The following is a 26,966-nucleotide window of genomic DNA, read 5'->3' on the forward strand; positions in this document are numbered from 1 at the left end:
AGTTACTTGTGAACTCGTTGGTGTTTCAGCAAGTGAGATTTCTGAATGAATCCCTTCCCACACTTGGAGCAGGTGAATGGTTTCTCCCCATGTGAGTGCGCTGGCGGACAGTGAGGTGTGATGATCGTCTGAACCCACTCCCGCAGTGAGAGCACCTGAATGGTCTCTCATCATTGTGAAGATGTTGGTGGGACATCAGTTCCTCAGAACCTTTATAGCACTTCCCACAGTCTGGACCTTTGAAAAGTCTGTCTTTAGTGTGAACCCACTGGTGTCTCAGATGGGTGGATGACTGCATCAAGCCCTTCCCACACTCAGAGCAGGTGAATGGCCTCTCCCCAGTGTCAATACACTGGTGTACAGAGAGTTGAGATGATTGCCTGAACCCAGTCCCATAGTGAGAGCACCTGAACAGTCTCTCTTCAGTGTGAACACTTTGAGGGGACGTAAGTTCCCAGGAACCTTTATAGCACTTCCCACATTCCGGGTATTTATAAGGTCTCTCATCAATGTGAACTCGCTGGTGTCTCAGCAAGGTGGATAAATGGGTGAATCCTCTCCCACATTCAGAACAGGTGAATGGTCTCTCCCCAGTATGAACTTGCTGGTGTTTCAGCCGGTTGGATGAATCAGTAAATCCTTTCCCACACACGGAGCAGGTGAACAGCTTCTCTCCAGTGTGAACTCGCTGGTGCGTCAGCAAGTTTGATGACCGAGTGAATCTCTTCCCACATATAAAGCAGGTGAATGCATCGATGAGTTTCCAGCTCAGATGGGTAACCAAATGCCTCCTCACAGTCCCCACATTTCCACAGTTTCTCACCAGTGTGAATACGCTTGTGTCTCGACAGGCCAGAATATTGGCTGAAGCCTCGTCCACACACACAACACATGTACGATTTCCCACCAGTATGAACAGTGATTTTTTTCTTTCCATGTTCAAAATTTGATGATATTCAGTTCCAATAATTTGGGCAACTTTGTCAGATCCCGATATGATGTTTGGTTTCCGGATTCCCTGTTGCAAAACCATCCCTTCTAAGGTCCTGTCAAGTGAATTTAAAACAGAAAAAAAAGTGAGGGAATCCACAAAACACAAAGGCAGGTTGTGAAATTGAGCTGAATAAATATGGCAATTTTTGGGGCTGGTACGAGGAAAAAGTGAGCATGGAAACTGCTGGATTGTTAAAAACCCAACTGGCTCATTAATAACCTTCAGGGAAGGGAAGCTGACCCCCATCTGAGCCGACACAAGATTATGACCTCTATGAGGGGAGAAGAGGGAGAGAGGATTGGAAGCAGAAGAAGAGAAAGAGAGTGATTTTCTATTTGTACAAATCAACCAGGATTTTAACAGAATCTCGCAAACCCTCAACCATCATGTCCGAGAAGGAGCAGTTACCAAGTGTATGTGAATGCTATCACCTCCGGGTTCTCCTCCAAGGCGCACACAGTTCTGACAGTAAGTAATGGATGAGCAGAAATTTCCTCTACTTCAATATTGGGAAGACTGATGCTACTGTCTTCAGCCCCAGCTACAAACTCCACTCTTGAGCCACTGACTCCATCCCTCTGCCTGATAACTGTTTGAGTCTGAAGCAGATTGTTCAAACCGTTGGTGTGATATCTGACCCCAAGACAAGCTCCTGACCACATTTTTGCATCATCTTCAAGACTGAATTCCACCTCAGTAACATTTCCTGACTCCACCCCAGACTCAGCTCATCTGCTGCTGAACCACGGATCAATTCCTTTGTTACCTCTGAGATATCTACACTCCTCTAATTCTGACTTCCTGAGTATTCCTGATTTTATTTACTCCATGTTGTGTGGCCTCACCTGAAGCTGCTAAGACCACAAATTCTGGAATTTCCTCCCTAACCTTCTCTATCTTACATTCCTTCATTAAAACACTCCTTAAAACTGACCTCTGCTTCCGGTAGCCCATGACTTTACAAAAGCAATCACCATCAGTCCCAGATAAAAATTCAGAAGAGACAATTTTTTTTCTCTTGGTATGAGTTTTCTCTGTTAAATCTTCCTCATCTAGCCCCCTGTAACAGGAGTTTCCAAAATCCAACTCTGTCAGTCCAGAATAGAAATTCACAACATTCTCTCCTCCTGCTGCCTGGTCCAGGATGTCCCCGCCTGGTGATTGTCGAGCGGTGTTCATTCATCCGTTGTCGTAGGGTCTGCCTGGTCTCCCCAATGTACCATGCCTTGGGATATCCGTTCCTGCAGCGTATCAGGTAGACAGCAGGACGGCCTCAACTGGGATCTTGGGTTCATGTCACACTATCTGTAATCCCCACAACTTGACTGGGCTTGCAGCATCTCACTAACTGTCCTGGCTGGAGACAATACACATCTCTTGTCCTGGCTGGAGACAATACACATCTCTTTAACCTGTGCTTAACCCTCTCTCCACTCACATTATCCGTCGCTTTAAGACTTGATTACCTGTAAAGACTCGCATTTCAATCTTTATTTTGTAAATTGAGTTAGTGTCTTTATATGTCCTGTTTGTGAACAGAACTCCCACTCACCTGATGAAGGGGCAGCGCTCCGAAAGCTAGTGGCTTGCGCTACCAAATAAACCTGTTGGACTTTAACCTGGTGTTGTGAGACCTCTTACTGTGTTTACCCCAGTCCAACGCCGGCATCTCCACATCTTGATGACAGAAGCCAGAGGGTAGCTGTAGAAAGTTGTTGTTCAAACTGGAGAATGTGACCAGCGATGTGCCTTAGGGATTGGTGCTGGGTCCACTGTTACTTGTCATTTATATTAATGATTTGGATGAGAAATAAGGAGGCATGGTTAGTAAGTTTGCAGATGACACCAAGGTTGGTGGCATAGTGGACAGTGAAGAAGGTTATCTCCGATTGCAACAGGATCTTATCAATTGGGCCAGTGGGCTGACGAATGGCAGATGCAGTTTAATTTAGATAAATGCGAGGTGATGCATTTTGGTAGATTGAACCAGGGCAGGATTTACTGAGTTAATGGTAGGGCATTGGGGAGAGTTATGGAACATAGAGATCTTGGGGTACATGTTCATAGCTCCTTGAAAGTGGAGTCACAGGTGGACAGAGTGGTGAAAAAGGCATTCAACATGCCTGGTTTCATTGGTCAGAACATTGAATACAGGAGTTGGGACGTCTGTTGAAGTTGTACAAGACATTGGTAAAGCCACACTTGGAATGCTGTGTACGGTTCTGGTCACTCTATTATAGAAAGGATATTATTAAACTAGAAAGAGTGCAGAAGAGATTTACTAGGATGCGACCGGGACTTGATGGTTTGAGTTCTAATGAAAGGCTTGATGGACTGGGACTTTTTTCTCTGGAGCGTAGAAGGCTGAGGGGTGATCTTATAGAGGTCTATAAAATAATGAGGGGCATAGATCAGCCAGAAAGTCAATATCTTTTCCCAAAGACAGGGGAGTCTAAAACTAGACGGCATTGGTTTAAGATAGAGTGGAGGGATACAAAAGGGTACAGAGGGGCAGTTTTTTTTCACACAGAGGGCGGTGAGTGTCTGGAACAAGCTGCCAGAGGTATTAGTAGAGGCGGGTACAATTTTGTCTTTTAAAAAGCATTTAGACAGTTACATGGGTAAAATGGGTAGAGAGGGATCTGGGCCAAATGCGGGCAATTGGGACTAGCTTCGGGGTTTAAAAAAAAGTGCAGCATGGACAAGTTGGGCCGAATGGCCTGTTTCCATGCTGTCAACCTCTATGACTCTATGGACAGAGAGGGATTTGGGCCAAACATGGGCAATAGGGACTAGCTTAGTGGTTTCAAAAAAAGTGGGCAGCATGGACAAGTTGGGCTGAAGGGCCATGCTGTAAACCTCTATGACTCTGTGACCTCAATGACTGAACTGTGTTCATTGGGGTGAGTTTCTGTTGATAAACGCCAGAGGCTAATGTTTTTGATAATCAAATTAGTCATCTTTATGTTAATGAAGTTTGTAATATATATAAATGACTTGGAAGAAAATGTAGCTGCTCTGATTAGCAAGTTTGCAGATGATACTAAGCTTGATGGAGTTGCGGATAGTGATGAAGATTGTCAGAAAATACAGCAGGATATAGATAAGCTGGAAAAATGGGCAGAGAAATGGCAGATGGAATTTAATCTGGAGAAGTGCGAGGTGATGCATTTTGGTAGCTCCAATTCAGGTGGGAGCTATAAAATAAATGGCAGAACCATCGGCATCATAGACACACAGAGAGATCTGTGAGTACAGGTCCACAGATCCTTAAAAGTGGCAGCACAGGTGGAAGAGGTGGTGAAGAATGCATATGGCATGCTTGCCTTCATCGGATGGGGCATCGAGTATAAAAGTTGGCAAATTATGTTACAGTTGTATAAAACATTGATTCGGCCACATTTGGAATACTGTGTCCAATTCTGGTCACCACACTACCAGAAGGACGTGAAGGCTTTGGAGAGAGTACAGAAAAAGTTTGCCAGGATGTTATCTGGTTTGGAGGGTATTAGCTATAAGGAAAGATTGAATAAACTGGGATTGTTCTCATTGGAAAGACAGAGGGTGAGGGGCGACCTGATAGAAGTTTATAAAATTATGAGTGGTATAGATAGAGTGAATAGTTGGACGCTTTTTCCCAGGGCAGAAATGACAATTACAAGGGGGCACAGGTTCAAGATAAGGGGGGAAAAGATTCAGTGGAGATGTGCGGAGGAACTCTTTTACAGAGCGGTTGGGGGTCTGGAATGCACTGCCAAGTGAGGTGGTTGAGGCAGTTATGTTAGTCATACTTAAGAACTTATCTTGATAGGCATATGAACAAATGGGGAATAAGCAGTTGGTCTAGATAGGACAATGTGATTGGCGCAGGCTTGGAGGGCCGAAGGGTCTGTTCCTGTGCAGTACTGTTCTTTGTTCTTTAAACATGCTGCATTGAGTCTTTTTAATATCTTATTGTGGACTGGCTTCAGACATCAGACGACGCAACTGTGCACCAGCACTCACACACTAAGGAGAGATCATTCACCTGTACCATGTCTGGGAATGGATTCACTCTGTCATCCACTCAGCTGAGACACCAGCGAGTTCACAAGTAACTACAACGATTGAATTCTGCTGTTAATCACATCCAGGCGTGCACAATGCTAATTGGGATTGTAAAATAAAAGCAGAAATACTACAGTTGCTGGAAAGCTGAAATAAAACCAGAAAATGCTAAAATAAAGTCAGCAGGTCTGGCAGCATCCATGGAGCGAGAAACAGAGTTAACGTGAACTCTGGGTGAACTCTGAAGAGCCAAATGGACTTGAAATATTAACAGATAATGTCAGACCCGCTGTTTTTTTTCCAGTACTTTTCTGGTTTTATTATTGCTTATCATGGTCTGTTTCTGCTGAAGTTAATAAACTCCAGACCACTTATGAATGCTAATATTCTGGGTAAAAGTCAAGTAAATAAGCTTTGTATTTAAACACATTGTAAGATGAGTTTTAATATCCCAAACACGAATTAGTTCATCTTGAAGCAATCTCCCTCCTCACTGTCTCAACTCCAACAAAAAGTGCAAGGAGGCTATGAACTTTTTTTCCTTATTTTGTGTGTGAACTACCAGAAATGTTGCAGTCAAATATCGAACATTTGGGGACATCACAGGCATCAGCACACACAGAGTGCAATGGGATAGCCTCGTCCTGGGCAAACCTCCTGCTTGATCATGGTTCCACCCCTCCCTGCCAGGTTGTGGATTTAGTTGTGGACTCCAAAGAAAATATGGAGCGGGTGAGGGTGAATTGTGCCCATCAGGGAAGTTGGTTCAGGTTTAGGGGTTTCCATATAATATAAATACTGATTTTGCAATGCGCTTCTCCAATGGGAATTCGAACCGAATACGAATGTTTAAACTTTCCATCATCAACCTGAGTCATCAATGGCGGCGGCTTTACCCAGCATCCCCCGCGCTGCAGAATGTCCCCTATCAGTGAGTGCGGGTGCGCAGGCGCAGTGTGCACTCTGAGCATGCTCAGTGACAGTCATGGTACCGGGGAAGGTTCGGGAGGAGACAGTGAGCACAGGGTAGGAATGGAAACCGCGGCACCAACTTCCTGCAGCCTCGGCCTTACCGCGGGGACAGGCCCGGGGGGAGCGCTGGAGTCACCGGCTGGACGTTGCAGAGGATCCGCAAACCCTTCAGAATCATTGTCAGCTCCCTGGTTTGCAGCTGCGGGGCTTCTCCCTCCCTCCCTCCCTCCCTCCCGGGAACAGGCCCAGGTTAACGGCCCCATCCTGGCTCAGCCACTGGAGGATGGTTCACATCAGAGGATGGGGGAGGGGGACAATAAATAAGGTTACACTTTGGCCTCAAATCAATGAGGACTCTGATCTCTGGGAAGGAAGGAAACCCTGGGAGGTGGGCGGGGAGGATTCACAAACACCCTCTGGAGGCCCCAACACCCCCAATAAGACCCATTGGTTTTATTGTCAGTCTGCAGACAGCAGCTGGAGAACTGAACCCAGACAGAGGACAGGGAGGGAGAAAACTGGGAGTGGAGGAAATAAATGGTGCGATGGGTTTGGATTTCAGTCAGAAGTTTAACAACACCAGGTTAAAGTCCAACAGGTTTATTTGGTAGCAAAAGCCACACAAGCTTTCGGAGCCTTTGGATTTCAGCCCAGGGAGGAGGAAGAGTGTGTGGGACGGGGTTTACAGATTTCGAGGAACAAGAGAGGAAAAAATGTTCCAGAGAAACAAGAATTGTCTGTTCAGAGTTTCTATCCTGGACCGACGGTGATAGATTTTTGAATCGGTTTTTAAAGAGGCTTTCAAGGGGAGGATTTACACACATAGAAAACTCAAACCAAGAGAAATGTTTGTTTCTTTGTGATTTCTATCCTGCATTGACAGCAATGGGTTTTGTAAACTGAATGATGTCAGCTGTCATAAAAGATTAATGGGGTTGGACCATTTTTCTTTAGGAAACAAGGGATTAAGCAGTAACCCGACTATCAGATGCTTGGACAGGGGAGATGTGGAGAAATACTTCCATTGGTGTGAGAGAGTCTAAAACAAGAGACCATCAATAAGCAAAGAGTGATAAATACAAGATAATTACAAATCAATCCAGAACGGAGATAAGGACAAATTTATTTACTCTCAGATTGAGAATGTGGAACTCATTAATACAGGAAAGTGCTGAGCTGCTGTCAGAAGGAAACAAGCACATCAGAGAAAGAGAAATAGAAAGATCAGCTGAAAGGCTGAGATGTGGCAGATGGGATCAGAGGTGGCTGAGATGTGGTAGGTGGGACAGGAGGAGATTTGTGTCAAGTATAAACAGCAGCAGAATAATTGGACCAACTGGACTGTCTGTGTCTTGTATATTTTAAGTAATTGAATGTTATCTCTTTTTACAGAATATTTGCAGATTGGAAATTCAAACCGAATATCATGTCAAGATTGGTCAGAGTCACTTGATTCATCAGGAGCTGATCATCATCAGCCTATGAATGTGGAAGGAGAAATGCTTGTCTGTTTTGGAACAGAGCTTTAAGCAGTCACGCAGCATGAAAATAAGTTACATATTTACATCTGGGAGATACCGTACTCGTGTGTGGATGAGGCGTCAATTGATCATCCAACCTGGAGAGACATAAGGACATCTGCACCATAGGAACAAGGAGCAACAAAAGGCCATTTAGCCCTTTGAACCTGCTTCACCATTGAATAACATCATGGTTTATCTGATAGTGAGCTCAAATCTGCATCCCACCTACACCTGTCGATAATCATGGAGAAACCATGGAAATGTAGAGACTGTGGGACGGGATTCAATTACCCATCGGAATTGGAAACTCATCGACGTATTCACACTGGGGAGAAGCCATTCACCTGTCCTGTGTGTGGGAAGGGATTCACTCAGTCATCCAGCCTGTACACACACCAGCATGTCCATACTGGTGAGAGGCCATTTACCTGTCTTCAATGTGGGAAGGGATTTAATGCTTTATCAAACCTCCAGACTCACCACCAGGTTCACTCTGATCAGAGACCGTTTAAATGTTGTGAGTGTGGGAAGAGCTTTAAAAGCAGAAAGGATTTATTGATTCACCAATGCACTCACACTGGGGAGAGGCCGTTCATCTGCAACATGTGTGGGAAGGGATTCACTCAGTCATCCCACCTCCTGACACACCAAAGTGTTCACACTGATCAGAGACCATTTAAATGTTCTGATTGTGAGAAGAACTTTAAAAGTACAAAGGATTTACTGATTCACCAACGCACTCACACCGGGGAGAGGCCGTTCATCTGCTCCGTGTGTGGGAAGGGATTCACTTGTTCATCCCACCTCCTGACACACCGATTTGTTCACACTGATCAGAGACCTTTCAATTGTTCTGAATGTGATAAAACATTTAAAAGCAAAAAGGATCTTCTGAAACACCAGCACACTCACACTGGGGAGAGGCCGTTCACCTGCTCTCTCTGTGGGAAGGGATTCACTCGGTTAGCCCACCTTCTGAGACACCATCGAGTTCACACTGGGGAGAGGCCGTTCACCTGCCCTGTGTGTTGTCAGGAATTCATTGATACATCCGACCTTCTGATACACCGGCGAGTTCACACTGGAGAGAGACCGTACACTTGCCTCCTGTGCGGCAAGAGATTCACTCAGTCATCCCACCTGACTACACACCAACTTGTTCACACTGATCAGAGACCTTTTGAATGTTATGATTGTGAGAAGAGATTTAAAAGTAAACAGAATCTGCTGAAACACCAGCGAGTTCACACTGGGGAAAGGCTGTTCAACTGCTCCATGTGTGGGAAAGGATTCGCTCAGTCAAACAACCTGCTGAAACACCAGCAAGTTCACAGGCAACAGCAGGGGTTGGATTCTGCTGTTATTGCTGCTGTTAATCACATCCAGGACTGAATAGTGTCTGGTTACCAGTGAGGTTCCACAGTTTTGTGGTGTATATCAATGACTTAGACTTAAATGTAAGGCTCATGATTCAGTTTGCAGATGATACAACAATTGTATTTGTGTTTAACAATCCAGAAGAAAGCCGTGGACTGCAGGAAGATATCAGTGGGCTGGTCAGATGGGCAGAAAAATGGCACATGGAATTCGATCTGGAGCAGTGAGAGAGAATGAATTTGGGACATTAGACAAGACAAGGGAATGAACAATAAAGGGATGATGCTGAGAATTATAGAGGATCAGAGAGAACCTGGAGTCAACATCCAGGCATCCGTGAAGGAGGCTGGACAGGTAGATCATAAGACCATAAGATGTAGGAGCAGAATGAGGCCATTCAGCCCATTGAGTCTGCTCTGCCATTCAATCAAGGCTGATAAGTGTCTCAATCAGGTGGTCAAGAAGACATTTGGCCCAAGCCTAGTATATAAGAGGAGGGAGATTATGCTCAAACTGAAGCAGAGAGTGGGAATAAATGGATCCTTTTCAGAGTGGGAAGCAGTGACGAGTGGGTCCGGCAGGTTCAGTGCTGCAACCCCAGCTGTTCATAATATACATTAATGATTTGGATGAAGGAATTGAATGCAATATCTCCAATTTTCAGCCGACACTAAGCTGGGTGGCAGTGTGTGCTGTGAGGAGGATCCTTAGAGGCTACAGGGGGGCTTGGACAGGCTGAGTGGGCAGATACTTGGCAAATGCAATATAATGTGGATAAATGTGAGGTTATCAACTTTGGTGGCAAAAACAGGAAGAAAGATTATTATCTGAATGGTGGCAGTTTAGGAAAAGGGGAAGTGCATCGTGACCTGGGTGTCATGGTGGGACAGTTGCTGAAGGTTGGCATGCAGGTACAGCAGGCAGTGAGGAAAGCTAATGGCATGCTGGCCTTCATAGCAAGAGGATTTGAGTGTGGGAGTAAAGATGTTTTGCTCAGTTGTACAGGGCCTTGGTGAAGCCACACCTTGGGTATTGTGTGTATTTTTGGTCTCCTAGTCTGAGGAAGGACATTCTTGCTATTGAGGGAGTCCAGCTAAGGTTCACCAGACTGATTCCTGGAATGGCAGGACTGACAGATGAAGAGAGACTGGATCGACCGGGACTGTGATACTGAAAGTGCATGATCTGCCATGATCATATTGAATGGTGGTGAAGGCTCGAAAGGCCGAATAGCCGACTCCTGCACCTATTTTCTATGTTTATAAAACGCTTCATAAAACGTTCTGTCGAAGGATCATTTAGATCCAAAAGATTAACTCTGTTTGTCCCCACAGATGCTGCCAGACCTGCTGAGGTTGCCCAGCATAGTCTGTTTATATTTATAAAATGCTAGTTAGAGCAAGCTGGAGTACTGAGCACAGTTCTGGTTACCAGATGAAAGCTGAAGTGGCAGAAAGCTGAAGTCAGTTGGTGATTTTTTAATATAATTACAATCTGTTCAATTTTCAAATCTAGTGAATAAAGGATTGAAGAATTAGGAGGGTTCGTGGAGGAATCATTTCACCCGGAGAGTCACGGGGATCTGGAACTCACTGCCTGAAAGGACGGGAGAGGCAGAAACCCTCATCACATTAAACAGGAACTCAGATACACAGCTGAGATTCTGTAACACACAGAGGGACAGATCAAGAGCTGGAAAGTAGGATGAAACTGGACAGTACTTTTCCAGCCAGCACAGACCTGATGGGCTGAATGGCCTCCTGCTGTTCAGTGAATTTTCTATATTTCAGTTCTGACAGTTGGAGTTTGTTTCTGCTGATGTTAATAACTCCTCGAACTGGGCTGTAGTGTAATATTCTGGATAAATGTGAAATCAGCTTGATTAAAACACATCAGAGTAGATTTTTTTTCTTTCCCACCTGTGTTATCTGATTGTATTCTGATTTTCTTATCAGTAACACAACTAACCTCAGCCGCCCCAATCTGCGAATGACTGAGTAAATTCCTTCCCAAACAGCACTGCGAGTGTCCCTCAAACCACAGGGACTGCAGCGGTTCAGGAAGGCAGCTCACCACCACCTCAAGGGCAATTAGGAATAGGCAATAAAAATACTGGTCTGGCCAGTGACACCCACACCCCATGAGAAGAAAATGTCTGTTCAAACAAGACTTAATTAAGGCAGGGCAGGATTATTTGAATAATAAATTTTACAACATTAAATTAACATTAAAATTATTATTAAAGGAAAGAGGTTTGTATATCAATTCAGGAAAACTTCCAAGATGGTGCTGGAGTGTGGCAACTTCTTGCAAGCTGTGCCCAGCACACCCTCTAATTCTATCTTTGACTCGTTCTATGCTTCTAAAACTTTATTCTAACTCTTATGACTGTAACACTACATTCTGCATCCTCTCCTTCTCTACGTACGGTACTCTTTGTCTGTATCGCACACAAGAACAATACTTTTCACTGTATGCTAATACATATGACAATAATAAATCAAATCAAATCAGACAATGATTTTTACAACTTTATCGAGGTGTTGATCCATCACAGTGCTCCCCTCTCAAGACTCTGTCTCAGACACAGTCCCACTTGCTGAGATGTACATGTGATTCTTGCCTCGAGTGAGTGTCTTCATTAATCAGCCAGCCACAAATCATTATGGAGCCCTGACTTTTCACCCCTGAGTGGCCAGCACCCTGTGTCAGAGTCAACCTTTTCCTCAGTTAAAATAATTACCTCAAGCTGCTGCTCGGGTAAATCCAATTAGTTCTTAGGCACAGTGGCCACCCAACCTCAGTACATCAGACAAGAATACAAAAGAGTAAAATCTCTTGACTTTCAAGTACTTCGCTATCCACTATTTAAGGTGAGAGGGGAGAGATACAAAAGTGTCCAGAGGGGCAATTTTTTCACACAGAGGGTGGTGAATGTCTGGAACAAGCTGCCAGAGGTAGTAGTAAAGGCAGGTACAATTTTAGCTTTTAAAAAGCATTTAGATAGCTACATGATGGGTATAGAGGGATATGGGCCAAATGTGGGCAATTGGGATTAGTTTAGGGGTTTTTAAAAAAAAGGGTGGCATGGACAAGTTGGGCCGAAGGGCCTGTTTCCATGCTGTAAACCTCTATGACTCTATGACATTGGATCAAACTAAACATTGTAATGTACCATTCCTCAGGACCTTTATCAGGGATCCTTCATTATTAGAACCGTTTGTCTGAAATTACTGTTTCTCACACAAACAGAGAGACATGCAATAATTCAACTTCACAAGTTTTGAATGAAAATCCAGTCTTTCCAATATGATTATTGATTCATTATCTATAACTTAATCAAGGTTCATCAATTGTACAATCATCTGTTTCATGACTGGTTACTCCCTTCAGAATTTGATTAATATATGTGGTTAATACAGAAAATAAAATGAGCACTTTCATCACATAGAGTAGGGATAGTTTCTAATGGAGCTGTTGCTGTTGGCCATATCCAGATTAAGGATTCTAACAACACCAGGTTAAAGTCCAACAGGTGTATTTGGTAGCAAACGCCACCAGCATATCCAGGACAGCACTATGGCAGATAACTAATTAAGTGCAGTTTATGAAGAAAAAATGATAATTGTATATCTGGATCATTGGATGCAATTGCAAACGGATCAGAAAACAGAATTACCAAAATTGCACTTTAATGGTGGAGTGATTACCCATCATCCTCCGCGGGCCAGAAAGTGCTCTATCCTCACTACAGGGAGAGACTGCGCAGGCGTGGGGGAAAAAATGTTGTGATTGGAGCACGCGCGGTCCGGGTGTCGGTCGGTTCGATCAACATCGGGTGAGAAGCGACTGGAGAGGAATGGGGCCGGGGAAGAAATGGAACCGTCTTGTGGGGCCGGGGGAGCGGGGAAACGCCTTAGTAAAACATGCTCATGCCTCAGAGCCCGAATCCCAAACTCCCGGGTCCCGCGGGAGGCGCCGCCGACACTTTTGTTCATCCCGGTTAACGGCCGCCATCTTTCCCGGGGCAATGGGCAGCAGGGCGCATGCGCAGGGAGCCCAGTCCCTCTGGGGCTTTGTTACCTTTTCTCCTTCATCCCTTTTCCCAGTCCCAGGTTGCAGGCTCCAGCTGGCAATGTGTGCATCCAGTGTGGAGGAGGCTCCAGCTGGCAATGTGTGCATCCAGTGCGGAGGAGGCTCCAGCTGGCAATGTGTGCATCCAGTGTGGAGGAGGCTCCAGCTGGCAATGTGTGCATCCAGTGTGGAGGAGGCTCCAGCTGGCAATGTGTGCATCCAGTGTGGAGGAGGCTCCAGCTGGCAATGTGTGCATCCAGTGTGGAGGAGGCTCCAGCTGGCAATGTGTGCATCCAGTGTGGAGGAGGCTCCAGCTGGCAATGTGTGCATCCAGTGTGGAGGAGGCTCCAGCTGGCAATGTGTGCATCCAGTGTGGAGGAGGCTCCAGCTGGCAATGTGTGCATCCAGTGTGGAGGAGGCTCCAGCTGGCAATGTGTGCATCCAGTGTGGAGGAGGCTCCAGCTGGCAATGTGTGCATCCAGTGTGGAGGAGGCTCCAGCTGGCAATGTGTGCATCCAGTGTGGAGGAGGCTCCAGCTGGCAATGTGTGTATCCAGTGTGGAGGAGGCTCCAGTTGGCAATGTGTGCATCCAGTGTGGAGGAGGCATAGCTGGCAATGTGTGCATCCAGTGCGGAGGTGGCATAGCTGGCAAAGTGTGCATCCAGTGTGGAGGTGGCTCCAGTTGGCAATGATGTGCACCCAATGTGGACATAGCGACAGCTGCCAGGGTCACTTTCACCTTGTGCCGGTCCCACCCATTCCCAGGTTCATTCAGCTCAATTTCACAACCTGCCTTTTTGTTTCTGTAGGTTCTCTCTCACTCCTTTTTTTCTGTTTGAAATCCTATTCACAGAGTATCGGAAGGGGAGGAGTTACAGTCTGGAAACAACCTCATCATCGCATCAAAGTCTGACAGCTGCTGAATGCATCCTAGCCTGAATATCGTCAGATTTTGAACACAGAACTGAAAAGCTCCATTCACAGTGGAGAGAAACTGTACATGTGTTCTGCGTGTGGACAAGGCTTCAGCCTGTCGAAACGTTAGTGCAGTCACTCCATGGAGAAATCGTGGAAATGTGTGGACTGTGGGAAGGGATTCCGTTACCCATCCAAACTGGAAATCCATCGTCGTAGTCACACTGGGGAGAGGCCATTCTCCTGCTCTGAGTGTGAGAAGGGATTCGTTAGGTCCTCCCACTTGCTGACACACCAGCAAATTCACACTGGGAAGAGACCATTCACCTGCACCGAATGTGGGAAGGGACTCACTCAGTCATCCAAACTGCTATCACACCAGCGAGTTCACACTGGGGAGAGACCATTCACCTGCTCCGAATGTGGGAAAGGATTCACTGCTTCATCTTACCTGCTGACACACCAGCATGTTCACACTGCAGTGGGGAGCAGCTGAAAGAGCGGGGCTGGGAGAGAAAGATTGAGAGAGAAAGAATCCAACCCCTGGAATCACTTGTGAACTTGCTGGTGTCTCTGCAGGTTGGATGACCGATTGAATCCCTTCCCACACACAGAGCAGGTTAACGGTCTCTCCCCGGTGTGAACCCGCTGGTGTCCCCGCCATGTAGATGACCTCCTAAACCTCTTTGAGCAGTGAGAGCAGCTGAACGGTCTCTCGTCAGTGTGAATGGGTTGGTGGATCATCAGTTCCCGAGAGCTTTTGAAGCCACTCCCACAGTCAGAGCATTTAAAGGGTCTGTCTTGGGTGTGAGTGACCTTGTGGCTCAACAGGTTGGGCAACTGAGTGAATCCTTTCCCACACACAGAGCAGGTGAACGGTCTCTCTCCAGTGTGACTGCGCTGGTGTGTTTGTAAATGGGATAACTGAGTGAATCCCTTCCCACACACACAGCAGGTGAATGGTCTCTCTCCAGTGTGACTGCGCCGATGAGTTTCCAGTGCAGATGGGAACCTGCACCCTCTCCCACAGTCCCCACATTTACACAATTTCTCCATGGTGCGGGTGTCCTTGTGACTCTCCAGGCTTGACAATCAGTTCAGTTACAACATAACATGGGTGCAGTCTCTCTGCTGCAATGTATTTTCAGGCTGTTTAACTGGTTAAAGTTCTTTCCACAGTCACTCAGGTGTGTGCATGTTTCAGTGTGTGTGTGTCTCGGTGCTTTTCCAGTCACACTGTTTAAAATCTCCTGAAGCAGACAGAGCAGAGAAACATTTCCATTCTAGATTCAAAGGTTGATGATATTCAGGTCCCAATGAACTGAGTGACTATGTTAGATTTTGATGTAAAGTTTGGTTTGATATTCGTATTTAAATCTTCACCTTCTGATATCCTGCAAAAGGAATTTACAAAAGTCATCACTGTCAGCACAGGATAGAAATTCAGAACAGACAATTCCAGTTTCTATGGAACATTCGTTCCTCTCTCACTCCCCAAAGCTGTGAATCTCCATCCCACACACTCTCCCTCCATTCTTACTCTGCTGTATCTAATATTCACCCTCCCAATTCTCCTGAAGGTGCTGATTGAGGCTGATTGACAGATCCACGCTCACTGCTTCCTGTCCTGGACACAGAGAGCTGGAAATCTCCATGCAGGCTGCCAGACAGATAAATGTCTACATTACTGGAGTAAAAATGTGTGGAATGTACAGACCGGATTCACTTCCTTTCCCTTCAGTTGCTGCAAGTCCCCAATTTCCCCCAGAATGAGAAAAGAAATGGAAAGAGGGAAACATTGATTTCCTCCCAGATGTTGTCCAGAGGAGGGAGTTTCACTCTGAAGCTCATTGGACAACTTCCGCATTGTGACGTCACAATGGAGTCCTGCCTGAATCAGCCAATAGGAATCAGTCTCTTCCGCGATGACTAGTTCTGGAAGTTCTGGAAGACGAGAGTGTGGCTCATGTTGTTCCGCTGTTTAAGAAAGGCTGCAAAGAGAAGCCTGGTAATTACAGGCCGGTGAACCTGACAACAGTGGCGGGTAAGTTACTGGAGAGGATTCTGGCCAACCTTTGGATAATCAAGGTCCGGTTAGGGAGAGTTGTCAGAGATCCTGGGTACCAGCAACTTTAGGCACTCTGAGTCGACTTGAGTACAAACAGCACAGGACACCACACATAATCCAATGTGGGGCCTTTAATGACTTGTGCACAAGGAGAAACCCTGTGCAGCTGTCCCGCAAGTGGTTCTGATGTTACAGAAAAATAACCCAGGTCATCCTCTGATCGGGGGGGCTGGTGGGAGGAGGGGGCGGGACCCAGGTCATCCTCTGATCGGGGGGGGGGGGGGGGGGAGTGGTGGGAGGAGGGGGCGGGACCCAGGTCATCCTCTGATGGGGGGGGGGGGAGTGGTGGGAGGAGGCGGCGGGACCCAGGTCATCCTCTGACGTGCTATGTTAACAAAATCAACAGTTACTAACCGAAATATAAAGCATCATGTGGTTTAGCTGACTTGACCACATTCCTACAGTTATTCAGTCATTAAAGACACAGTCATGGAGCACTAAACTTGCCTCGCAGGGCCCCTTGTATCAACACACAGGCAGCTGCTTTGCGAGACTGCGAACAGCACAGACAAGTCAGAGATAAGAGTGTCTTGAGAAGAGAGATTCATTGTGAAGGCTCAGGGATGGTTGATAAGATGTTAGAATTCTATGATTCTAAAGAACATTCGTTCCTCTCTCGTTCCCCAAGAGCTGTGAATCTCCATCCCACACACTCTCCCTCCATTCTCACTCTGCTGTATCTAATATTCACCCTCCCAATTCTCCTGAAGGTGCTGATTGAGGCTGATTGACAGATCCATGCTCACTGCTTCCTGTCCACCACACACAAATCATAAGAAACAGGAGCTGCAGTTGGCCATTCAGCCCATTGAACTGCCTCAACCATTCATTGAGAATTGGCTGATCTACCGCAGCATCATTTCCCACGCTATCCCCCAGATAGAGAGAGAATAGAGCCAATGTTTCGAGTCTGGAGAGAGGAAAGAATGTTCCATAGAAACTAGAATTGTGTGTTCTGAATTTCTATCCTGCACTGACACTGATGATCTCTGTAAACTTGTTTTACAGGATACTGAAAGAGGAATCACAGGCTGAAATCTCAAACATCACATCTAGATCTGACAGAGTCACATTCTTTGGGACCTGAAATATCATCGGCCTTTGAATCCAAGAGAAATGGTTGTCCGGTCTGATGACTTGAAAATATTTCAAATATTAGTGTGACTGGAAAAGCGCCAACACACTGCCAGATGGGAGTGAGAGTGTTCCAGTGCACTGAGCTTGAACCAGTTACACAGCCTGAATAAATATCACACCATTCACAGCAGGGGTGTGGACGAGTCTTCAACTGAATAGAGAGGCAAGGACACCTGCACCATGGAGAAACCATGGAAATGTGCAGACTGTGGGAAGAGATACAAATACCCATCTGAACTGGAAGCTCATCGGCGCAGCCACTCGGGGGAGAGACCATTCACCTGCTCTCAGTGTGGGAAGGGATTCACTCAGTTATCCAGCCTGCAGACACACCAGCGAGTTCACACTTGGGAGAGACTGTTCACCTGCTCTCAGTGTGGGAAGGGATTCACTCAGTCATCCAGCCTGCAGAGACACCAGCGAGTTCACACTGGGGAGAGGCCGTTCACCTGCTCTCAGTGTGGAAAGGGATTCACTCAGTCATCTAGCCTGCAGACACACCAGCGAGTTCATACTGGGGAGAGGCCGTTCACCTGCTCTCAGTGTGGGAAGGGATTCACTCGGTTATCCAGCCTGCAGACACACCAGCGAGTTCACACTGGGGAGAGGCCGTTCACCTGCTCTCAGTGTGGGGTGGGATTCACTCGGTTATCCAGCCTGCAGACACACCAGCGAGTTCATACTGGGGAGAGGCCGTTCACCTGCTCTCAGTGTGAGAAGAGATTCAGTCTTTCATCCCAGCTGCTGAGACACCAACAAGTTCACGAGTGATGACAGAGGTTGGATTCTGCTGTTATTGTTTCTGCTCTCAATTACATCCAGGACTGCATTTTGTTCATCCTCACAGTTGGTCAATGGGGAAGGTCAGAGGGTTTCTTTCTGCTGGACTGGCCGGTCTCACAACTTTGCCTCCAGTGGGGTGATGCTCTTTGAGTCTTGTTGTGAATACCTGGTTTCAAATTTCACACGGATCACAGAGTGACCGGGTGTGAGGAAGTTCAGAGATATTTAGTCAGCATTTCTGTTTGAAACCTCCCAAATGCCCATCCAATTTCCTTTGTAATTGTTTATTGTCTCCACTTCCTCCTCCCTCGTAGGCAGTGAGTTCCAGGTCATTACCATTCGCTGCATCAAAATATTCTTCCTCACATCCCCCCTTTCCTCTCTGACCCAAAACCATAAATCTGTGACCCCCCATCCTTGTCCCGTCAGCTAATGGGAACAGCTTTTCTTAGTCCACCTTATCTAAACCTGTCAGAATCTTGTCCACCTCTATCAAATCTCCCCTCAACCTCCTTTGCTCCAAGAGGAACAACCCCAGCCTGACATCAACAATAAAGAACAAACTAACAGAATATGTTAATACCTGAAATCAAATGGGAATGTTTAAATTCTGTTTTAAAGATATTGTGAATATATTGTCCTGGACAATAAAGGAATTGGAATAACTCACCTTGGGTGTGGTTGAATGGAATATATCAATCTGGTATCCACCTACATTCTCCCTCCCTAACAGCACTGTGGGTGTACTTACACCTGAGGCATTGTAGCAGTTCAGGAAGGCAGTGTTGGGGTTGACCATGGCCGAGGCAGCTACATACAGCCACATATTCTGTTATAATTGAAGGACAGCAGATTGAATGTGAGGCATTATGGGACTGGACCATCTTGACCACATTCCTGTGACTGCTCAGTTTCTGCAATCACGGACCATTAAAGCTGCTTAGCAGGGTCCTGACAGAGGACCTGGTGAGAATATTTATTCACAATGAATTAGAATTAAACTTATTCCAGGACCGGCTGGTGTTCAGCAGCTGAGATTCCCGAATCTGTAAAAAGAGGGTCCGACAAATCAACAAACAGTGGTCGGTAGTTAGCTAAGAAGTTAAAAAGCATTCTGAACCATTACTTAACCTATCGTCAATTTGTGATAAGAACTGTGAGGGACTTGTGACCCGATATTTGGTGACGTGATGGTCAACTCCCAAGTAACACTGGATTAAAAAGCAGATCTCTGAGAGTAGATTCTAATAGTTATAATCCTATCCAAGCATGGCCAGTGAAAAATCAGAGCTCGAGGACAGACAGGTCTCTTACCTGCCATTTGGAAACTAAGAACAAGGAGCTTATAGGCAAAATGATTAGAGAATAGAGCCAACGTTTCGATTCTGGGTGACACTTTGTAAGAAGCTCGTCCAGACACAAAACATTGGCTCTATTCTCTCTCCAAAGATGCTGCCAGATCTGCTGAGATCTTCCAGCATTTTCTGTTTTTGTTTCAGATTCCAGCATCCGCAGTATTTTACTTCTATGATCATTTGATTCGGTCTGATTGGAATCCCCACGACCCTCCCGCAAAACAGAGGGAGCAGTGGCAAAAGGAGAAAAAGGATAAGGATGATAAAGTCTGTGTTCTGATTCTCCGAGCCCATGTAGAATTAACAAAATGAGTGAACCAGTTTATAAAGAATAGAAGTTACCCATCCCTAACAAAAACTGATCAAATTAAAATTATTCGGTTGATGAATATAGCAAAAAAAATTAATGGGTGAAGTTTAAAATCAAGTTTGTTTTGTTGTTAGGGAAGTTTTTTAAACTTGTGTAAAGTGATGTAATTGTGGGCCAAGTTTTTTCTGCTCACTCCCCACCCCTTTAGGTTCTGCAGAAAAGTTAACCCTTTCAGCAGACAGTTCATTTGTTTTTAAATCGCCCGAAAACTCGTGTCTATTTTAGTTTATAATTGAAGATTTATGGGAATTGGCTAAGATGGGCTTTTGACATTTTTAAAGTATGAAAAAGTGATCTTGAGAAGCCAACGTCGTAGAAAGAGGTGGAGAGAGATATGTTTACAGAGAGATGTGGAGAGCTGTTGGTTTTACAAGTTATCCACGTTTTTGGAGCCGTCACTTCATGTCCTGGTCTGAGAGGGATGAAGAGAAGTCTGTTCAATTGTTAAAGTTAAGGTTTCTGTAATAACTGTTAATCGACACTTTGCTTTTCATCTCTCTGACTTGTTACATTTTTAATGGTTAACAAACTTTCTGATTTCACCATTTGAAGCTTTCTTTCTTGCCATATGGTTAAGTCGCTGGAACCTGGTGTGATTTACAAATAGGGAGGTTATTGCAAACCAGAGAACCCCCATAAATCTTCATTCAAATAAATCAAAGTTCTTACAAATGGAATGCTATCCTTTATTATGAGAGAAATTGAACATGGAAGTAAAGATATTATGCTTCAGTTTCAGTAAGAAGTGTCACAACACCAGGTTGAAGTCCAACAGGTTTATTTGGTAGCACAAGCCACCAGCTTTCGGAGCGCTGCTCCTTCATCAGGTGAGTGGGAGTTCTGTTCACAAACAGGGCAAAAAAAACACAAACTGCTGAAGTGTTCCCCAACAGGAAGAGAACACTCTTGCCTGGTGTGAACACTTGGGGAACACTTCAGCGGTCACGGGCATTCAGCCTCTGATCTTCGGTTAAGCGTTCTCCAAGGCGGCCTTCGTGACACACGACAACGCAGAGTCGCTGAGCAGAGACTGATAGCCAAGTTCCACACACATGAGGACGGCCTCAACTGGGATCTTGGGTTCATGTCACACTATCGGTAACCCCCATGACTTGCCTGGGCTTGCAAAATCTCACTAACTGTCCTGGCTGGAAACAATACACATCTCTTTAACCTGTGCTTAACCCTCTCTCCACTCACATTGTCTGTACCTTTAAGACTTGATTACCTGTCAAGATTCGCATTCCAACCATTATTTTGTAAATTGAGTTGTGTCTTTATATGCCCTGTTTGTGAACTGAAATCCCACTCACCTGATGAAGGGGCAGCGCTCCGAAAGCTAGTGTCTTGTGCTACCAAATACACCTGTTGGACTTTAACCTGGTGTTGTGAGACTTCTTACTGTGTTTACCCCAGTCCAACGCCGGCATCTCCACATCATGCTTCAGTTATACAGGGCGTTGCTGAGACTGCATCTTGAACACTGGGTGCAGCTTTGTCTCCTATTTAAGAAATGATACAAATGCATTGAACGTGGTTCAGAGGAGGTTTAATAGATTGCTTCCCAATTCTTGACCCTCAGTGTAAAATTTGTCTGATTTTCTTTGTCTTCAGCTCTGACAAAGAGTCATCCTGACTCCAAATGTTGCCTCCATTCTCTCTCTCCAGATGCTGTCAGACTTGCTGAGATTGTCCAGCATTTTCTGTTTCAGATTCCAGCAACAGCAGAAATTTGCCTTCATACCAATTCTTGTTGGATAAGAGAATCAAGAATATCGGGTCTAGAACGAGAATGTGGAACTCAACACAAACAGATCAGCCATGATCTAAATAACTGGTGCAGCCAACTCAAAGGGCCAAATGACTGACTTCTGCTCCGATGTCGAATGTTGGTCACAAATTCCTGAGAATTGTGAAACAAGGCTGGAAGACTTCTGCTGAGCAGAAACTGATAGCCAAGTTCCGCACACATGAGGACGGCCTCAACCGGGATCTTGGGTTCATGTCACACTATCGGTAACCCCCCACAGCTTGCCTGGGCCTACAGAATCTCACTGGCTGTCCTGTCTGGAGACAATACACATTTCTTTAACCTGTGCTTAATGCTCTCTCCACTCACATTGTCTGTATCTTTACGGCTTGATTACCTGTCAAGATTCGCATTCTAATCAGTATTCCGTAACTTGAGTTTGTGTCTCTGTGCACTGTTTGAGAGCAGATATCCACTCCATTTGACGAAGGAGCAGCGCTCCGAAAGCTAATGGCATTTGCTACAAATAAACCTGTTAGACTTTAACCTGGTGTTATTAAAACTCTTACTCTGTTCTTTCCCCACAGCGCTGCAAATTCTTCCCTTTCAAATCTTTACCCTTTGGAAAGATTCTATTGAATCTGCTTTCAGGCAGATCAGAACAACTCGCTGTGTCAAACAATAAAATAAAATCTCATCTCCCCCTCTGGCTCCTTTGCCAATTACCTTAGAGGGACTCACTTTCTGTTAAAGAGCCTGCCAACCCCTCTCACCCACTTTCCCCAAAGTGCATCAATCTCATCAGGAAAAGTCCAGAACAATCAAATATTTTTATTGATAAAAGTTTATTAATGAAACAGAACATGGTTAAAAACAAACAGAAAATGACTTGAGGATCAAAGACAACCAGAGTAAAAGGATGTTCACAATGTTCTGGACCCAAATGGTTTCCCTTTAATTCATCTGCAGCCTGTTCCCTGCCCTCTTTGTGGAACAACTCCGCTCAGTCCACAAGCATGACCCTAACCTTCCGCTCGCTTGCCATTAGAATTCACCACCTTGCTCTCATGCTCACAGTTCTGTCCTCGGCCTGCTGCAATGTTCTGGAGAAGCCCAACACAAGCTGGGCAAACAGCCCCTCATCTTCCAATGAGGCACTTTACAGACTTCTGGATTCAACATTGAGTTCAACAACTTCACACCCTGAACTCTCTCCTCCATTTTGATTTGTTTGTTTTTGCCGAGTGTCAGTCTGCATCTTGTTTTCATGTTTATTTGCACCCAGACAGAGCTGTCCTTTATTCTGCCATTAACACTTACTCTGGACCAATGCTTTGTTTCTTTACCACAACCATTACCTCTCCCTTTGCGTTTTGTTCCAGGACATTTTTGTCATTTAATCTCACCCGCCTTCGAACCAATCCCCGACTTTCCCTTTTGTTCTACCTGACCCTCCCCCCTTTCTCACCAGCATCAAACCCATCACATTTCTCCCTCTCTTTAGTTCTGAAGTAGAGTTACATTGGATGTGAAACATTAACTCTGTTTCTCTCTCCACAGATGCTGCCAGACCTGCTGTGTTTTTCCAGTCCTTTCTGTATTTATTTTTGATCTACCTGTAGTGGTAGGAAAAACACTATTTACTATCCAGGATAAAATAAATGTCCTTCATCAGCTTTTGTGGATCATTTCAGTGGAAATGTGCTCTCCCAGGCTCAAAGAGCATCAGCCCCCTGGAAGCAAAGTTGTGAGACTGGCCAGTCCAGCAGAAAGAAACCCTCCAACCCTCACACTTCACCAACCATGAGGATGAACAAGGTTCATTCCTGGATATGATTAACAGCAGAATCCAAGTCCTTTCATCACTGGTGAACTCGCTGGTGTGCCCGCTGGTAGGATAACTGAGTGAATCCCTTCCCACACTGAGAGCAGGTGAATGGCTTCTCCCCGGTGTGAGCTCGCTGGTGTCTCCGCAGGTCAGATGACTGGGTGAATCCCTTTCCACACATGGAGCAACTGAACTGCTTCTCCCCAGTGTGAATTCGCTGATGTCTCTGCAGGTTAGAAGACCGTCTAAACCTTTTTGTGCAGTGAGAGCAGCTAAATGGTGTCTCTTTAGTGTGAATGCGCTGGTGGGTCCTCCAGTTCTCCAGAGCTATTGCAGCCACTCCCACAGTCAGAGCATTTAAAGGGTCTCTCATTGCTGTGAGTTAGATTGTGACTCAGCAGGTGGGAGGACTGAGTGAATCCCTTCCCACACACGGAACAGGTGAACGGTCTCTCCTCGGTGTGACTGTGTCAATGAATTTCCAGCTGAGATGGGAACCTGAATCCCTTCCCACAGTCCCCACATTTCCAAGGTTTCTCCATGGTGCAGGTGTCCCTGTAACTCTCCAGTTGAAGCCTCTTAAACACACAGAACACGGTAACAGCCTCTCCCTGCTGTGAATGCTGTGATGTATTTTCAGGCTGTGTAACTGGTTAAAGCTCTTTCCACAGACAGTGCACTAGAATGCTCTCAGTTGAGCCTGTGTGTATCTTGTGATTTTCCAGTCACACTGATGTTTAAAACCTTCAGAAACAGACAGAAATGAGAAATATTTTTCCTTCTTGATTCAAAGGCCGATGATTTTCAGGTCACGATGATGTTAGATCTTGATGTGATGTTTGGTTAGAGATTTCTGGCAGTATATCCTTACTTTCTGATATCCTGTAAAACGAATTTACAAAATTCATCAATGTCGGTACGGGACAGAAATTCCGAACAGATAATTCTAGTTTCTATGGAAAATTCTTTCCTCTCTCATTCGACACAGGGCAGCACAGTGGTTAGCACAGCTGCCTCACAGCATCAGGGACCCAGGTTCAATTCTGGCCTTGGGTCACTGTCTGTGTGGAGTCTGCACGTTCTCCCTGTGTCTGCGTGGGTTTCCTCTGGGTGCTCCGGTTTTCTCCCACAGTCTGAAACACGTGCTGGTTGGGTGCATTGGCCATGCTAAATTCTCCCTCAGTGTAACCCGAACGGGCGCCGGAGTGTGACGAAGAGGGAATTTTCACAGAACTTCATTGCAGTATTAATGTAAGTCTACTTCGACACTAATAAACTAAACTGAACATTTCCAAAAACCTGTGAATCTCCATCCCACACACAGTCCCTCCATTCTCACTCTGCTGTATTTAATATTCACCCTCCCAATTCTCCTGAAGGGGTTGATTGACAGATCCATGCTCACTGCTGCCTCTCCTGGTCACAGAGACCTGGAAATCTCCAAGCTGACAGTCACATTAAAGCAGACTGATGCTGTGTGTAATGCACTGTATTACCTGGTTACAGACACATGAAGAATGTGAGGAGGATTTTTATTTAGGCAGCGAATGGTGACCTGGAAGTTAAAAATTCAACTCCAGAATGAGAAAAGAAATGGAAAGGGGGAGAAAAGGAAGTGTTTTACTCCCAGATGTTGGTTTCTTTTCGTTTATTACAAATACGTTAATACAAAACAATTACAAATACACAAAGAACAAATGTGAAAAATACATTACCAATGGCTAACGCCATCCATTTATCAGTTACTACCTTCTATTTAGGAAGGGTTCACTAACGGTCATAGTTGTCCAGGGCATTGCCCTCTCAATACACCTCCAATTACAAATCATAACCTACAAAGTGACAAACATTAGTACAACACAACAAAAATAAACATTGCAGCATCTCCGCCGCCCTCCAGGGCACCGCCTACCGGGTTTTTCCCCTGCCGGGGGATGCAAACCTCCAGAGGTACTCAGGTCCGGGGATTCCACCTGACGGATGTTCAGCTGGAAGGAGGGGAAAGGGAAACCACCCCGAACCTACTCAATCCGGAATCCCTTCCGGATTTCCAGCCGGGGCGGTGGGAAAGGCACTCCGGGATACTCCATTCGGCCTGCCTTCACAATTTTTCTCCCGGAGGATAAAATCCCTCCGGTGTTACTATGTCCTCGGCTTCACCACCCAGAACTTTCCCCAACAGGATGTCACACCCCCCGGGGGTTACTCTATCCGGGGGGGATGCCCCCCAGGCAGCAAGCAATGCAAAGAATTTCCGTTGGTTGGTACAAATACGATATTACAAAACAATTACAAACGTACAAAGAACAAATATGAAAAATACATTACCGACGACTAACGCCATCCATTTATCAATTACTACCTTCCATTTAGGTGTCTGCTGTGGACCTGTAGACGAACTGTAGTGAATCCAGCCAGTCCTGCAGGCTGGAATTGATTCGTGCTATGACTCGCCTTTCGAAGCACTTCATTATGATGGGTGTCAGAGCCACCAGACGGTATTCATTCAGGCACGCTGCTTGGACTTTCTTTGGTACTGGGATGATGGTTGTCTTCTTGAAGCAGAAGTAAAGAGAGGTTGAAGATGTCTGCGAATACCCCCGCCAGCTGATCCACGCAGGATCTGAGTGCATGTCCGGGTACCCCATCCGGCTAGTTGCTTTCCGTGGGTTGAACTTAGAGAAAGCTGCTCCGACATCTGCAGTGATGACCTCAGATACAGTTTCATCCAAGGCTCCCAGGATGGAGGGAACGCATCGTTTCTGTAATGTAGTGATTACCACATTCACCAAACCAAAGATTCCCTGTTAGAAAGCGGGCGGAAATATACTTTTAACCTCAGAGTGAGGAAACGAGCAATAATTCACGTTTATTGCTGAATATTGACTGAATACTGTATCTTACACTGTGTTACACTTACTCTTCCCCTTCACAGTTCTGTATTCAAACCCGACGGAACATTTTTCGCAGACTCTCCTTTCCAACTTTGACGATTCAGAAAGCTTCCCCCAAACCTGCACAGTCCGGCTGATTGCTTTGATTTATATCAGATCATTGAAGGCTTCTGATGCACCACCTCCATTAATAAGTCAATCGAAGCCACATTGCAGACGGGGAAACAAACCCAACAATGATTCTCTCTTCTCCGGCTCCACATTGTGTGAGACAGGGGCAAGAAGCAGGATTTTAACCCGCAGTCTCCAATCACCCGCTGGCAGCAGAAAGGCGCGACTGGAGATGCACCTGTACGTTTCTTTAAACTCAGAGTGAGGATTGATTGTTGAAGATTAACTCAACAGAGTATTTTACACTGCATGTTACATTTCCCCATCCATCCGTGAACACTCAAACCCAACATTTTTCACTGACTCCCGTTTCCAGCTCTCACGGTTCAGAAAGCTTCTCTCAAACCTGCACATTCCGGATCTTCCTTTCGTTGAACAGAAGCACCGCTGATCAACATTTATTGTCCATCCCCAGCTGAGAGACAATCAGTTTGCTGTGGCTCTGGAGTCGTGTGCAGGCCAGACCACCTCACAGCAGATTTCCTTCCCCGAAGGACATTAGTGAATCATGTTTTGTTTCAACAATGGACAGTGGTTTCATGGTCATCAGTGGATTCTTATTCCAATCTGATTTATTGTATTCAAATTTCGCCTCTGGCGCCCGACAGAATCAGCTGGTCGAGGGACGACCGTCTCACCTAAAATAGC

General features: G+C 45.6%; 3 protein-coding genes across 3 annotated transcripts in view; 2 read left to right on the forward strand and 1 right to left on the reverse strand.

The window, feature by feature from the left end:
- Nucleotides 1-893, reverse strand: part of LOC144484503 (uncharacterized) — a 30,124-nt gene extending 29,231 nt beyond the window's left edge. Inside the window, 2 exon segments of the mRNA XM_078203023.1 lie at nucleotides 522-695; nucleotides 754-893. Of these exon segments, the coding sequence (XP_078059149.1) occupies nucleotides 522-695; nucleotides 754-893 (314 nt within the window).
- LOC144484515 (uncharacterized) overlaps nucleotides 1-18,790 on the forward strand; it is a 225,139-nt gene extending 206,349 nt beyond the window's left edge. The window contains exon 2 of the mRNA XM_078203036.1: nucleotides 17,039-18,790. Coding sequence (XP_078059162.1) covers nucleotides 17,348-17,938 — 591 coding nt within the window. The 5' untranslated portion in view covers nucleotides 17,039-17,347 and the 3' untranslated portion in view covers nucleotides 17,939-18,790. The remainder of the gene's footprint in view (nucleotides 1-17,038) is intronic.
- Nucleotides 6,014-11,097, forward strand: LOC144484512 (uncharacterized). The gene is made up of 2 exons (XM_078203033.1): nucleotides 6,014-6,067; nucleotides 7,406-11,097. The coding sequence occupies exon 2, from the start codon at nucleotides 7,780-7,782 to the stop codon at nucleotides 8,926-8,928; it is 1,149 nt and encodes a 382-aa protein (XP_078059159.1). The 5' UTR covers nucleotides 6,014-6,067; nucleotides 7,406-7,779; the 3' UTR covers nucleotides 8,929-11,097.
- Nucleotides 18,791-26,966: the final 8,176 nt, after the last annotated feature.

This window comes from Mustelus asterias, unplaced genomic scaffold, assembly GCF_964213995.1.
Source record: "Mustelus asterias unplaced genomic scaffold, sMusAst1.hap1.1 HAP1_SCAFFOLD_113, whole genome shotgun sequence".
Classification (NCBI taxonomy): domain Eukaryota; kingdom Metazoa; phylum Chordata; class Chondrichthyes; order Carcharhiniformes; family Triakidae; genus Mustelus; species Mustelus asterias.